Source organism: Tachyglossus aculeatus, chromosome 5 (assembly GCF_015852505.1).
Source record: "Tachyglossus aculeatus isolate mTacAcu1 chromosome 5, mTacAcu1.pri, whole genome shotgun sequence".
NCBI lineage: Eukaryota > Metazoa > Chordata > Mammalia > Monotremata > Tachyglossidae > Tachyglossus > Tachyglossus aculeatus.
The window spans coordinates 14,606,765-14,622,324 of record NC_052070.1 but is presented as its reverse complement, the minus strand read 5'-3'; the positions used below and the strand labels follow the sequence as shown (position 1 = coordinate 14,622,324).

Below are 15,560 nucleotides of genomic sequence, written 5' to 3'. Positions count from 1 at the left end.
GCACACAGTAGGCATCATCATCATTGTGCTATTTAAGTGCTTACTGTGTGCCAGGAACTGTACTAAGCGCTGAGGTGGATACAAGCAAATAGGGTTGGATACAGTCCTTGTCCCATATGGGGCTCACAGTCTCAATCCCCATTTTACAGATGAGGGAACTGAGACACAGAGAAATGAAGTGACTTGCCCAAGGTCACATAACAGACAAGTGGCTGAGGTAAGATTAGAACCCATGCCTTTGGCTCCCAAGCCCATGTTCTATCTACCACACCGTAAAAAATCTGGAACCTTTAAAAACACTTGCGTCTCATCTGCAGAGAATTCCTCTATGAGTCAGTCCAACTTGGATCTGGTTTTTTTCCATTTCTTTCATCTCAGTTCCCAAAACCTAATTACATTTCAGACCTCAAAACCAGAATATCTAGTTAGGGTGTGATGGATCTGGGGTAACCTGATTGGGAAATAGCCTGATTTTGACTCTCTGTTCTTCATCTGTGTTCTCTAAACAGAGCTCAGATGATCCTGTTTTATTTATTTGCTGTGTGCATAGGAATGTGTCCATGACCATTATATTGGGGAAATAATTGCAACAGTGTATTGTAATCCTGTTCTCAGCATTTAGGCACATTTTATATTTTTATTTATTTCAATAAGTGGTATTTTTTAAACACTATATGCCAGTGGCCTTTACTCTTCTAAGCATTGGGTTAGATACAAGATAATGAGGTCAAATATAGTCCCTGTCCCACATGGGGCTCACAGGCTAAATTGGAGGGAGACAGGCATTTAATCCCCATTTTACAGTCGAGGAAACTGATCCACTAGGCCATGCTTCTTCCCATTGATTGGACTGAAATCAGCCTGCAGAACAAGCTCAGATTCTCCTTCTGCCTTTCCAAACTGTCAGGCAGCTTTTGTGTTTTAGACAATTGTGACTCCTTGAAGAATTGCTACCTATAGAGGAAGTGTGGTTTTCCAACAGGAGATTATAATCATAATAATTGTAGCATTTGTTAAGCACACACTATCAGTCAATATTGACTGAGTGCTTATTGTTTGCAGAGCACTGTACTAAGCGCTTGGGAGAGTACAATCTAGAAGAGTAGGCAGACATGGTCCCTGACCGCAAGCAGTTTACAGTCTACTCATTCAATCATATTTACTGAGCACTTACTGTGTGCAAAGCACTGTCCTACGTATTTGGGAGAGAACAATATGATACAATATTATAGTAAATAGACACATTCCCTACCCACAGTGAGTCTATGTGCCAAGCATGGTATTAAATCAGTCTGTCAGTAAATTGTATTTATTGAGCGCTGACTGTGCGCAGGCCACTGTACTGAGTGCTTGGGAGAGGACAATATAACAATAAACAGACACATTCCCTTCCCATAATGAGCGTACCATCAAGGGGGGTCTAAATGTAGGATTTGAAGCAAAATCAGCAGGTCAGGCACGGTCTCTGATTCATATGACTCTAACAGTCTAAAGGGGAGTAGAACAAGTACTTTATTCCCATTTTACAGACATAGTAACTGAGGCATAAAGAAGTTAAATGACTCATCCAACAAAGCAGTCAAGTGGCAGAGGCAGGATTAGAACCCAGAGTTAGAATCCTCTGACTCCAGGCTCAGGTTCTTTCCACTAGGCCACGCTGCTTTTCCTACCTAGACAATATTTTGAAATGTCTAACGATCTCTTCTTTTCATCTATAATCCAGACAGAATTTTAACAAGTATATATAAATACTCAATTCTTATGCCATCATTTTTACTAGAAATATCATACAGCGCAAAAAGCTGTATCATCATAAAGCTGTTGAGTCATTTTGTTCAACCTTCCAAACACAGTGTTACGTCAGTATCTGTTAGCCATCTTTATATCATTAGCAAATGTTCCCTTCAATTCACTTGTTCAGGTCTCCTTCATGAAGTAGGTTATACTTACACTCATTTTCTTCCTTCCCACCAACAGTTTTAATTTGCTCTTATTAGTTTGTCAAGTATTCTTAATTGTTACCAGGGGGTCCCCTGAAACAACAACATGATGGTCATTTTGAATACGGAGAGGACGAAACTCTAGAACTTCGTGGAAAAAGAAACTCTCAATCTGCAGAGTTCTGCTGTTTGTAGCGATGCATTCCCCCATGCTGGGAAAACGTTTTCCACCTGATTCACTTTCTCTTTTAAATGACCCAAAGCGTGTAGTTTAAGTCGTTCTTACTCCCCCTACACCAAGCGTCAGCCTGGCAAACTCTGATCTCATCTGTCTTAGAAATTAAGCTGTGATAAGAATCCAATCCATAATTCACTCTCCTGCATGAATCATTTATCAACAAAAGGGTTCAGTTCATGTCTCCCTATTCCTCAAGAACTTCCAGTGGCTGTCCATCCACTTTTGCATCAAACAGAAACTCCTTACCATCGACTTTAAGGGACTCAATCAGCTCTCCCCCTCCTACCTCACTTTACTAATCTCCTATTCCAACCCAGCCCACACACTCGCTACTCCAGTGCCAGCTTCTTCACTGTGCCCTATCTCGCCACTGACCTCCCAACCCCTTTCCCACATCCTTCCCTTAGGCTGGAACTCCCTCCCCCTCCATATATGCCGGACCACCACTCTTTCCACCTTCAAAGCATTACTGAGGTCACATCTGCTCCAAGAGGCCTTCCCCAATTAAGACCTTGCTCTCCCATTTACGCTGTCTACACGCTTCAATCTGTGACCTCTGGACATTTGCTATTCACCCCACACCCAACCTCCCAACACTTATGTATATATCTTTAAATTATATATTATGAATTGCTTATTCATATCAATGCCTGTCTCTCTCGTTAGACTCTGAGGTTGTTATGGGTAGGGAATGTGTCTGCTATTTATGTTGTGCTGTACTTGACCAAGTGCTTAGTACAGTGCTCTGCATATAGCACTCAGTAAATACAATTGATTGATATGATGATTGTTTTCCTCATCATGACAAAATTTTGTGGTTGTGGGGAAAGAACATGGAACTGAGCACCAGGAGACTTAGGTTCTAGTCCCAGATCCTCCCTGTCTGCTGTTTGACCTTCAGAAAATTACTCAGCTCCTAGTACAGTGCCTGGAAAAGGTAAGTGCCTAACAAATGACATCATCATCACAACTTATCTGAGCCTTGATTTCCTCATCTAGCAACTAATAATAATAATAATGATGGTGATATTTGTTTTAATCATCTCAACTTCTCTGAGCCTTAATTTCCTCATCTGACAACTAATAATAGTAATAATAATAATAATAATAATAATGATGATGATGATGGTATTTGTTAAGTGCCAAGCAGTATTCTAAGTGCTGGGGTAGTTACAGGGTAATTGGATTGTCCCACGTGGGGCTTACAGACCTAATCCCCATTTTCCAGATGAGATAACTGAGGCACAGAGAAGTTAAGTGGCTTGCCCAAGGTGACACAGAAGACAAGTGGAGGATCGAGGATTAGAACACACGTCCTCTGACTCTCAAGCCCGTGCTCTTTCCACTAAGCTACATTACTACATGCTAAACATGTAGGCCCTACTGAGAGCTCACCTCCTCCAGGAGGCCTTCCCAGACTGATCCCCTTCCTTCCTCTCCCCCTCGTCCCCCTCTCCATCCCCCCCATCTTACCTCCTTCCCTTCCCCACAGCACCTGTATATATGTATATATGTTTGTATATATTTATTACTCTATTTTACTTGTACATATCTATTCTATTTATTTTTTTTTGTTAGTATGTTTTGGTTTTGTTCTCTGTCTCCCCCTTTTAGACTGTGAGCCCACTGTTGGGTAGGGACTGTCTCTATATGTTGCCAACTTGTACTTCCCAAGCACTTAGTACAGTGCTCTGCACACAGTAAGCGCTCAATAAATACGATTGATTGATTGATTAAACATGGGAGTGGATTCAAGGTTATGACTGGACCAGTCCCTTTCCCATCTTGGGTTCACAGTGTATCTTATCCACATTTTACAAATGAGGAAACTGAGGCCAAAGAGATTAAATGACTTGCCCAAGATCACAAAGTAGAGCCATTGGTATTGCTGGGCTTTGAACCCAAATCTCCTGATTCTCAGTTCCACACTCTTTCCTTCAGGTCATCCTCCATCTTTGGCTCTGAGCCCTGTGGAAGACAGGGACTGTATCCATTCTGATTATCTTGATCAACCCCAGAGCTTAGCACAATGCTTGCTAACTAACCCACAGGCTCGGATCACTCCCACAGTCCGCTTCCTTTACTCCCATGCACAAGCCGTGGAGTGCCCCTGGCAGAATAATAATGATGGTATTTGTTAAGCACTTACTATGTGCCAAGCACTGTTCTAAGTGCTGGTAGATACAAGCTTATTATGTTGTCCCACGTGGGGCTCACAGTCTTAACCCTAATTTACAGATGAGGTAACTGAGGCATCGAGAAGTTAAGTGACTTGCCCAAAGTCACACAGCTGACAAGTGGCAGAACTGGGATTAGAACCCATGACCTCTGACTCACAAGCCCATGCTCTTTCCACTAAGCCACGCTCCTTCAAATCCAGATATCAGGCTGACTTCATCCACCTCAAGTTCATCTGTGCCTACTTTAATTCTGCCTTCTTCTCTGCCCGGCAACATTACTTTTCCATCCTTATTGACTCCCATGCCCATTGCCCTCAGCAGCTGTTTAACTCCCTCCTCAAATCCCCTGCCTCCTTCCTCCCCAGTCTCTTGCCCCTAATGACCTGGCCATATAGCTTACTGTGAAAATTGACACTATCAGGCATGAGCTCCCAAAAATCTCCCCTGCCCCTCCAGAGTCCCTCCCTCCTCCTGCCCCTTCAACTCTCCTGTCTTTCTCAGCAGTATCTCCGAAGGGTATATTTCCACCTCCTCTCAAAATCCACCTGCTCCACCTGTGCCCCTAAACCCATCGCTTTGCACCTTATCAAAACATTTGCCCCCCCCCCTTATTCTCTCCCTGACTGCCATCTTCAATTGTTCACTCTCCAATGGCTTCTTGTCCACTGCTTTCATTCATTCATTCATTCAATTGTATTTATTGAGAACTTACTGTGTGCAGAGCACTGTACTAAGCACTTGGGAAGTACAAGTTGGCAACATATAGAGACGGTCCCTACCCAACAGTGGGCTCACAGTCTAGAAGGGGGAGACAGAGAACAAAACAAAACATATTAACAAAGTAAAATAAATAGAATAAATATGTACAAATAAAATGAATAGAGTAATAAATATGTACAAACATATATACATATATACAGGTGCTGTGGGGAGGGGAAGGGGGTAAGGCTGGGGGATGGGGAGGGGGAGGAGGGGGAGAGGAAGGAGGGGGCTCAGTCTGGGAAGGCCTCCTGGAGGAGGTGAGCTCTCAGTAGGGACTTGAAGGGAAGAAGAGAGCTAGCTTGGCGGATGTGCGGAGGGAGGGCATTCCAGGCCAGGGGGATGCTTTCAAACATACACATGTCTCCCCTATCCTTAAAACACAAAACAACAAAAAAAACCCTCCCTTAACTCCACAGCTGTCTCCAGTTATGGATCCATTTCCCTCCTACCATTTCTCTCCAAATTCCTTGAGTGAGTTGTCTACATCTGCTGCCTCCACTTTCTCTCTTCTTATTCTCTCCTTGGCCCCCTCCATTCTGGCTCCCTCCCCCTTCATTCCACTGAAACTGCCCCCTCAAAGTTCACCAGTGATCTCCTTCTTGCAAAATCCAGTGGCCTCTCTCCATCCCAATCCTCTTCAACTTCTCAGCTACCTTTGACACTGTGGATCACCCCTTCTCCTGGAAACATTACCCAACTTGATTTCAGTGACATTGTCTTCTCCTGATTCTCTTCTTATCTCTTTGGCCATTCATTCACAGTCTCTTTCGCAGGCTCCTACTCTGACCTCCAATACCTAACTGTGGAAGTCCAAGGTTCAGTTCTGGGTCCCCTTCAATTCTCCATCTACACCCACTTTCTTGGAAAACTCGTTAACTCCCATGGCTATAACTACCATTTCTGTGTGGATGATTCCCCCTCGTCCCCCTCTCCATCCCCCCCGTCTTACCTCCTTCCCTTCCCCACAGCACCTGCATATATGTATATATGTTTGTACATATTTATTACTCTATTTTTTTATTTATTTTACTTGTACATATCTATTCTATTTATTTTATTTTGTTGATATGTTTGGTTTTGTTCTCTGTCTCCCCCTTCTAGACTGTGAGTCCACTGTTGGGTAGGGACTGTCTTTATATGTTGCCAAGTTGTACTTCCCAAGTGCTTAGTACAGTGCTCTGCACACAGTAAGCGCTCAATAAATACGATTGATTGATCTCCAGCCTTGATTTCTTTCCTTCTCTGCAGTCCTGTATTTCCTTCTGCCTTCAATATATCTCTACTTGGATGTCTCTCGGGCACCCCAAACTTAACATGTCCAAAACAGAGCTACTCATATTCCTACCCAAACCCTTTCCTCCCCCTGATTTTCCCATCACTGTGGAAAGCACCGCTATCCTCCCTGTCTCATAAGACTTGGTGGTATCCTCTACTCATCTCTCTCATTCAACCCACATATTCAATCTGTCACCAAATCCTGTCAGTACAGCCTTCACAACATTGCTAAAATCTGCCCTTTCCTCTCCATCCAAATTGTTACCGTGTTAATCCACTTATCCTATCCCACCTTGATTACTGCTTCAGCACTATGCTGACCTCCCTGCCTCCTGTCTCTCTCCACTCCAATCCCTACTTCAACCTGCTGCCCAGATCATTTTTCTACAAACCCATTTTGTCCATGTTTTCCCACTCCCCAAGAGTCTTCAATGGTTACTCATTCGCCTCTGCATCCATCAGAAATTCCTTACCATAGGCTTCAAAGCCCTCACTCACTTTACCCCCTCCTACCTTATCTCCCTGATTTCCTAGTTCAACTTAGATCACACACTTCAATCTTCTGCCAAACTGCTCACTATACCTTGACTTTTTGTCTATCTCACAGCTGACCCCTTTCCCACATCCTGCCTCTAGCGTGGAATGACTTCCCTCTTCATAGCCGACAAACGATCACTCTCCCCACTTTCAAAGACTTATTAAAAGCATAACTCCTCCAAGAGGCCTTCCCTGACTAGGCCCATATTTCCTCTTCTCCCATTCCCTTCTGTGTCACCCTTGCAGTTGGATTTTTACCCTTTATTCATGCCTCCCTCAGCCCCATAGCACTTAGAGACATATCTGTAATCTGTTTCCCCCTCTATTCTGTAAACTCATTGTGGATGGGGAGATGCCCACTAACAAAATCTGTTATACTGTACTCTCCCAAGCACTAAGCGCAGTGCTCTGCACACAGTAAGAGCTGAATTCATTCATTCAATCATATTTATTGAATGCCTACTGCCTGCAAAGCACTGTACTAAGTGCTTGGGAGAGTACAATACAAATAAATATGAACTACTGATTAGCAAATGTTGTTATCCTCATCTACATTAATAGTTTTTATATCACATCTATTTTTCTAAACAATTTAACATGATCCACTTCATTTTGTCCTCACAACACCCCAGTGAGGAAAGAAGGGGCAGGTATAATCATCCCCATTATACATAGCAGGAAACTGAGGCCCAGAGTCACCAGAGTCAGATGAGTCACCTGAAGTGCACCCAATAGATCAGAGGCAGATCTGGGACTAGGTCCTTGGTCATTCATTCATTCATTCATTCATTCAATCGTATTTGTTGAGCGCTTACTGTGTGCAGAGCACTGTACTAAGCGCTTGGGAGGTACAAGTTGGCAACATATAGAGACGGTCCCTACCCAACGGTGGGCTCACAGTTTAGAAGGGGGAGACAGAGAACAAAACAAAACTATTAACAGAATAGAATAAATATGTACAAGTAAAATAAATAGAGTAATAAATATGTACAAACATATATACGTACATACAGGTGCTGTGGGGAAGGGAAGGAGTTAAGGTGGGTGGGATGGAGAGGCAGTGGAGGGGGAGACGAAGGAGGGGGCTCACTGTGGGAAGGCCTCCTGGAGGAGGTGAGCTCTCAGTAGGGCCTTGAAGGGAGGAAGAGAGCTAGCTCGGTCCCCGGTCCTCGGAGTCCATGGCTGGTTTCAGACCTGGCCCAGCGTTAGAATACTGGCCCCTAAAACTGTGAACTCCTTGTGGGCAGAGAGAATGCCTACCCCCTCTGTTATATCATATTCTCCCAAGCGCTTAGTACAGTGCTTCACACACAGTAAGCAATCAACAAATATGACTGATTGTTGGATTGCCCTCTCCCACACACTGAGGCCCCGAAGACTTCCCCCAGGGCTGCTGACCATGTCCGATCCTGAGGGGAGTTTGCTGTGACTGTGAGCCCACTGTTGGGTAGGGACTGTCTCTATATGTCGCCAACTTGTACTTCCCAAGCGCTTAGTACAGTGCTCTGCACACAGTAAGCGCTCAATAAATCCGATTGATTGATTGATTGTGACAAATCCTCTCAGCGCAAAAAGCAAGGGCCAAGAAACAGGAGAGATTAACTAGCCACATTGGACTTCTTCCAGTGCAGCATGGCCTAGTGGATACAGCAGGAGCCTAGGAGTCAGAAAGACTTAGGTGCTAATTCCAGCTCCATCATTTGTCTACTGCATGACCTTGGGCAAGTCACTGAACTTCTTTGTGCCTCAGTTACCTCATCTGTAAAATGCAGATTGCCTGTAAGCCCTATGCGGGACATGGACTGTGTCCAACCTGGTTACTTTGTACCTACCCTAGCGCTTAGAACAGTGCCTGGCATGTAGTAAGTGCTTAACAAAAATATGAAAAACAAGGATATCGTTTTCAGATCATTAGTAATCCTTCCGCCACTTCTGCAGCATTTAAAACGCCAGGGTGACTGGAGGATCGTTTGATCTCCTCTGTTGTCAACGCTGTCCATGATGGGGGCAGTTAACTTCCATAGGGAAGGAGACCAAGGAACAGGAAAAACATGGAGCTGGGCAGGAAAGAGAATGGTAGAGGAGAAGAAAGATTGCTGTTGGTTATTGAAAAGAGTGTGAAGAGAGGAATGGAGAAAAGAGGACAAATGGGAAGGGACTCTTCTGGACTATAAGCTCCTTGTAGGCAGGGAATGTTTCTACTGTCTCTGTTATATTGCACTCTCCCAAGCACTCAGTCAGGTGTATTTACTGAGCACTTCCTTTCATTCATTCAATCGTATTTATTGAGCGCTTACTGTGTGCAGAGCACTGTACTAAGTGCTTGGGAAGTACAAGTTAGCAACATATAGAGGCGGTCCCTACCCAACAGCGGGCTTACAGTCTAGAAGGGGGAGACAGACAACAAAACGAAACATATTAACAAAAAATAAATAGAATACGTACCAATAAAATAGAGTAATAAATACATACAAACATATATACATATATACAGGTGCTGTGGGGAGGGGAAGGAGGTAACGCGGGGGGGATGGGGGAAGTACACTTCCTGTGTGCAGAGTACTATACTAAGCACTTGGGAGAGTACAATATAATAATAAAAAGACATATTCCCTGCCTACAACAAGCTTACATTCTAGAGGGGGATATTGTCAATAATAGAAATAAATAAATGACAGATATGTACATAAGTGCTGTGGGGCTGGGAGGGGGGATGAGTAATAGTACAGTGCTCCGTGCACAGTAAGTGCTCAATATATACCATTGATCGAATGATTGAAGAGAATGAGGTGCTTTTGTGCACAGGCAACCTTATTTTCCAAGCATTTTCTCATCTTTTCAATTCACAGTTTAAAGAAAAGGGTATCTGGACCAAAACCTAGTCCGCACACCTTACATCTCTAACACCAATGCACTTAATAGTGCTTTGATCTTGTCTCTCTCTCCATCTACTCTTTGTATACACCTTCCTTTTTCCCCATAGCTCCCTCCAGCTTCATAATGGATAGACCACCTCTCTCCCCATCCTTGGAACCTTACTAAAATATTATCTCCTTGAAGAAGTCATCTCTGAGCAACCTCTCACCTCCCACCCTATTGCCTCTTTCTTCTGCAGCATTTAGACACTTAAGTCCATGACCCTTAAGCACTTTGATATGGAACCCACCCCACAGCACTTATGTACATATCTTAATTCTTTTTCGCTTCCTGTGTAATGAATTTCAATGTCTTTCTCCCTGATTGTAAGTTTAAGGACCAGGGTCACATCTACTCACTCTATATGAAGTGCTGTTGAGGCCAGGGTTACTTTTGTCTTCCAGCTGGGGCAAGTCTTTGAATCTTTAGAAAAATATTTGCATGCTTATGTATAAAACTGTATTCCAGGGCAGGTGCATATAATATACTTGGTGAGATCGATCCTGATCATTACAGAGAGGACCCCATCCTCTCCCCATTTCAGTCTGTGCCTTATTTCTTCTCTTATGCTGTCGAGTCATTTCTGACTCAAAGTGACTCCATGGACACATCTCTCCCAGAACGACCCACCTCCACTTGCTACCATTCTGGCAGTGGATCCATAGAGTTTTCTGGGGAAAAACACGGAAGTGGTTTACCATTTCCTTCTTCCATGCAGTCAACTTGAGTCTCCACCCTCTACTTTCTCTCATGCTGCTGCTGCCCAGCACAGGAGGGTTTTAACTTGCAGCAGATTGCCTTCCACTCGCTAGCCACTGGCCAAGCTAGGAATGGAATGGTTAGGCCTCTGCTTGACTCTCCCTACCATAGCCAAAACTAGAAGAGTACTGAAAACTCTCCAGGTGCCACCCTGAGAGGGACTGTGCTTTATACTGCTGGCCAAAATACATTTCTCCACTCACTGAAAACTTCTAGTGGCCACCTACTTCCCCCTGCATCAAGCCAAAAACCCATACCATTGACCTCAAGGCTATCCACCATCTTATATCTATCAGCTCTCTCCTCCTGCTTCCATACCCACTGACACGTCTCATTCCTCTCAAGCACATTTGCTAGCCATATCACTCTTGACTCTTCTATCTTCATTCCCTATTACACTGGCCTCCCCTCAACACGCACACCTGCATATATACCTAGAATTCCCCTCCAAAGCCCCATCATTCAAACCCACCAGATAACATTTCTCCGCACCTTTAAAGTGCTCCTAAAATCCCACCTTCTCCAATGATCTGATGCCTTCAAGCCATATTAACCCAGCAACCATCTAGCCTCCACATTTACTTGTGTATGTTCCATCATTTATATATTAAATTTATCTGTCTTCCTGCCTCTAGACTGTAAGCTTGTAATGGGCAAGGAATGTGTCTGTTTATTGTTGTATTGTACTCTCCCAAGAGCTTAATACAGTGCTCTGCAAACAGTAAGTGCTCAATAAATGTGACTGAATAAATTAATGAAATGAATGAATACTCCCCCTCAAGTGATTAGTACAGTGCTCTGCACCCAATAAGTGCTCAAAAAATACCATTGATAGATTGCTTATCAAAGGAGAAGAAAAACCTTTTTGTCATGAATGGATTCATCTATGGCCAAATAGGGGCTCATGAGAAATATAGGATCTTCCCCATCATGGCTGCTTGCAATAAGAGAGAGACAGGCCTGGATTTTGACTTTCTCCCAGTCCTGTGACTTTTTGGAATTCTTCCTCATCACAGAAGCTTCTATCGCACCATTTATTTTTCCTCCACACTTTTGTCTTCCCCATTTCCCACTTGCAGGTTAGACAAGATTTGCATTTCCACATTCCTCTCTCCCCCATGTCTGCCCCCCCGCCCCAACATCCTCACTTCTGAGCCAGATGGAAGGATTATACAGAGTTTAACATCATTCTCAGAGTAAGAAAGATTAGACAGGAACCACCTATGAACTATACCTCTGGTGTTGCTGTCATAAATATTAAGAATGTACGCTCAACTAGTGATAATGCTTCGCACACAGTAAGCACTCAATAAATACGATTAATAATAATGTCAACCCTTTTCTTACAGTGATTATGAAATGAGGAAAGGACTGCCTAAATATTAACCTTAAACCAAAATGCAGGGAATCGGACACATCATTTCTTTCAAATGGGGTTGAGTTAGAGACGAGAGCCTGAGTACAAAATTTTTCCTTTCTAAAACATCTGATTTCAGAGCAACATAATACATACATTCAAAATATGCAAGGCAATTTCACCTACACACTAAACTCTAGCCATGGAATGGAATAAAATGATGATTATGGTATTTATTAAGTTCTTTCCAAGTCCCGAGCACTGTGCTTTCAGTCTCACAAAGCCTAAGAGACGTTCCTCTTTCTCCCCAATATATTTCCAGCTGAGTGTAGACTTTCTAAATGGATAATCAAAATGACCACCTCGGTAGACTGTTGTCTCCTCATTTCTTCTCTTCACACATACACAGCTAAGTGGGCTGTTTGGTTTTGAGGATGTCATTGCTGACAGTGGAATTCCTTTCCTAGGTGTGAATTCTGGATGAATTCTACAAATGTTAATAATAACAATAATAATAATGACAGTATATGTTAAGTGCTTATGATGTGCCAGTCACTGTACTAAGCACTGGGGTGGATACAAGCAAATCAACTTGGATTCAGTCTCTGTCCCAAGTGGGGTTTACAGCCTCAATCCCCATTTTACGATGAGGTAACTGAGGCACAGAGAAGTGAAGTGACCTGCCCAGGGTCACACAGCAGACAAGTGGTGGAGCCGGAATTAGAACCCGTGACCTTCTGATTCTGAGGTCTGTGCTCTATACACTACACCACACTACCAACTCTGTTGTACTCACCCAAGAACTTAGTGTAAGCTCGCTGGGGGAAGGGAATGTCCATTTGGCTCAGTGGAAAAGAGCATGGGCTTCGGAGTCAGAGGTCATGGGTTCAAATCCCCGCTCCGCCACTTGTCAGCTGTGTGACTTTGGGCAAGTCACTTCACTCCTCTGGGCCTCAGTTCCCTCATCTGTAAAATGGGGATGAAGACTGTGAGCCCCACGTGGGACAACCTCATGACCTTGTATCCCTCCAGCGCTTAGAACAGTGCTTTGCACATAGTAAGCACTTAATAAATGCCATTATTATTATTATTATTTATTGTTATATTGTACTTTCCCAAGTGCTTATTACAGTGCTGTGCACACGGTAAGCACTTAATAAATGCCATTGAATGAACAAATGAGTAAATAATAATTAATTACAGGCGCTCTGTATTCACACGGTAAAGACATCAGCTGTACTAAATACTTGAGGGGAAGTATTAATTCATTTCATTCATTTATTCAATTGTATTTCTTGAGCACTTACCGCATGCAGAGCACATCCAAAACATTACCTTGTTAGTAAAATCACTCGTCATGTCGCGACTGGATTACTGCATCAGCATTCTTTCTGCTCTTCCAGCCTCCTGTCTCTCTCCACTTCAGTCTGTACTTCACTCTGCTGCCCGGATTATCTTTCTACAGAAATACACTGGGCACGTCACCCCTCTCAAATATCTCCAGTGGTTGGGAGAGTACAACGCAACAGAATTAGCAGACGTGTTATCTGCCCATGCCATGGATTAATTGATTGATTGACTGATGACTGGGGTGGTGACTGGGGAACTCTGTAAGGGGAAAAAAGTCAAACAGGCAGGGAATATTGTATTCTCCCAGACACTGATTACAGTGCTCTGCACACAGTAAACACTCACTAAATACAATTGGCGGGCTGACAAACAAGTTCAGATGATAATAATAATAATAATACTGATGGTATTTGTTAAGTGCATACTCTGTGCCAAGCACTGTTCTAAGTACTGGTAGCTTGGCTCAGTGGAAAGAGCCCGAGCTTTGGAGTCAGGGGTCATGGGTTCAATTCCCAGCTCCACCAATTGTCAGCTGTGTGACTTTGGGCAAGTCGCTTAACTTCTCTGTGCCTCCGTTACCTCATCTGTAAAATGGGGATTGACTGTGAGCCCCTGAGACAGAGACTGTATCCAAGTTGATTTGCTTGGATCCACCCCAGTGCTTAGTACAGTAGCTGGTACATCATAAGCACATAACATATACTGTCATTATTACTATTATTATTAACATTTGTAGAATTCATCCAAAATTCACACCTAGGAAAGGAATTCCGTGCAACCTCCCCAGCACTTAGAACAGTGCTTTGCACACAGTAGGTGCTTAATAAATGTCATTATTATTATTATTACTGGTAGATACAAGGTTATCAGGTTGTCTCACGTGGGGCTCACAGTCTTAACCCCATTTTACAGATGAGGTAACTGAGGCACTGAGATGTTAAGTTACTTGCTCATAGTCACATAGCTGACAAGCGGATCCAGGATTAGAACCCACGACCTCTGACTCCCAAGCCAATGCTCTTTCCGCTGAGCCACGCTGCTTCTCCAAGATCCCCTCTGGATTGTGTATTTGATTTAAGGGTGAGCAGAACCGGGCTTTGCGTGTTGAAATTTGTTCCTTCTCCAACCCTCGCTAGGTGAGAAGCCCGGAAATGAACCGGAGGAAGTGAAGTTGCAGAACGCCAGCAAAAGGATCGTTCAGCAGGCCATCCTGCGAGCAGTGCGCCAAGTCTCCCAGGAGAGTCAGCGGTCAGAGACGAGGACCGGCCACTGCACAACCAGCCTGCAGCCTGGAGCTGGGGAAGTGACCCAGAAACCCGACAAGAAGTAACGGGAGCAGTCTTCTCTACTCTATTTCCAGCTTTCTTAGTATCCAATGTGTCACACACCCAGTAAAGCAAACCAAAGCGTCATCAGCACCTAGAAGTAGAATCGAAGCTGCAGTAGCCTGGCCCCGAAGCGTTATTTTCAAGTGCATTATTTAACTCGGTTTCTAGATTATACAGTGCCTCACGAACCTGTCGGAAGACAACTTCCACTGTAGTCGTAATTATCGTTTCAAGCACAACCTCTTAACGTTTTATAGTTTGAAAGCTTGTTTATCGCACTTCTCTCTTGTGCATTCGTTGTATAAATACGTTTAAGTGGCAGCTTTCTTCTTTAAATTGTTGGTCTCTGTGCCTTCCAAAGAGACCTGCTGAACCTCAGAGGGACTATCCTTGGAAGTGACTTTGGAAGATGGATTTGGGGGCTTTCGAGTGGTAGGGACTATAAAGGAAAGGCTACAATCATTTTAAAATAGAAAAAAAGATGTCAAGGGGCCCAGGTGGGGAATGTTCCCCCAGTGGATCTGTCATTCCGGAGTAAGCTCCCTTCCTCTTCATTCATTCATCCAATCATATTTATTGAGCACTACTGTGTGCGAAGCACTGTACTAAGCACTTGGGAAGTACAAGTTGGCAACATATAGAGACGGTCCCTACCCAACAGCAGAATCACAGCCTAGAGGGGGGAGACAGGCAACAAAGCATATTAACAAAATAAATGAATAGAATAGTAAATATGTACAAGCAAAATAAATAGAGTAATAAATATGTATAAACATATATACAGGTGCTGTGGGGAGGGAAAGGAGGTAAGGTGGGGGGGAGGGGGAGGAGGGTGAGAGGAAAGAGGGGGCTCAGTCTGGAAAGGCCTCCTGGAGGAGGTGAGCTCTCAGTAGGGCTTTGAAGGGAGGAAGAGAGCTA

The 15,560-nt window shown here is 43.7% G+C and overlaps 1 protein-coding gene and 1 non-coding gene across 2 annotated transcripts in view; one reads left to right on the top strand and one right to left on the bottom strand.

Annotated features, from left to right (window-relative positions):
* The window catches only part of AKAIN1 (A-kinase anchor inhibitor 1), a 36,261-nt gene extending 21,038 nt beyond the window's left edge, over positions 1 to 15,223 (top strand). The window contains exon 2 of the mRNA XM_038747201.1: positions 14,451 to 15,223. Within this exon, the coding sequence (XP_038603129.1) occupies positions 14,451 to 14,644 (194 nt within the window). The 3' untranslated portion in view covers positions 14,645 to 15,223. The remainder of the gene's footprint in view (positions 1 to 14,450) is intronic.
* On the bottom strand, positions 10,631 to 10,768 carry LOC119929178. Its single transcript, XR_005451315.1, has one exon. It is a non-coding gene; the product is annotated as a small nucleolar RNA SNORA7 (small nucleolar RNA).
* Positions 15,224 to 15,560: the final 337 nt, after the last annotated feature.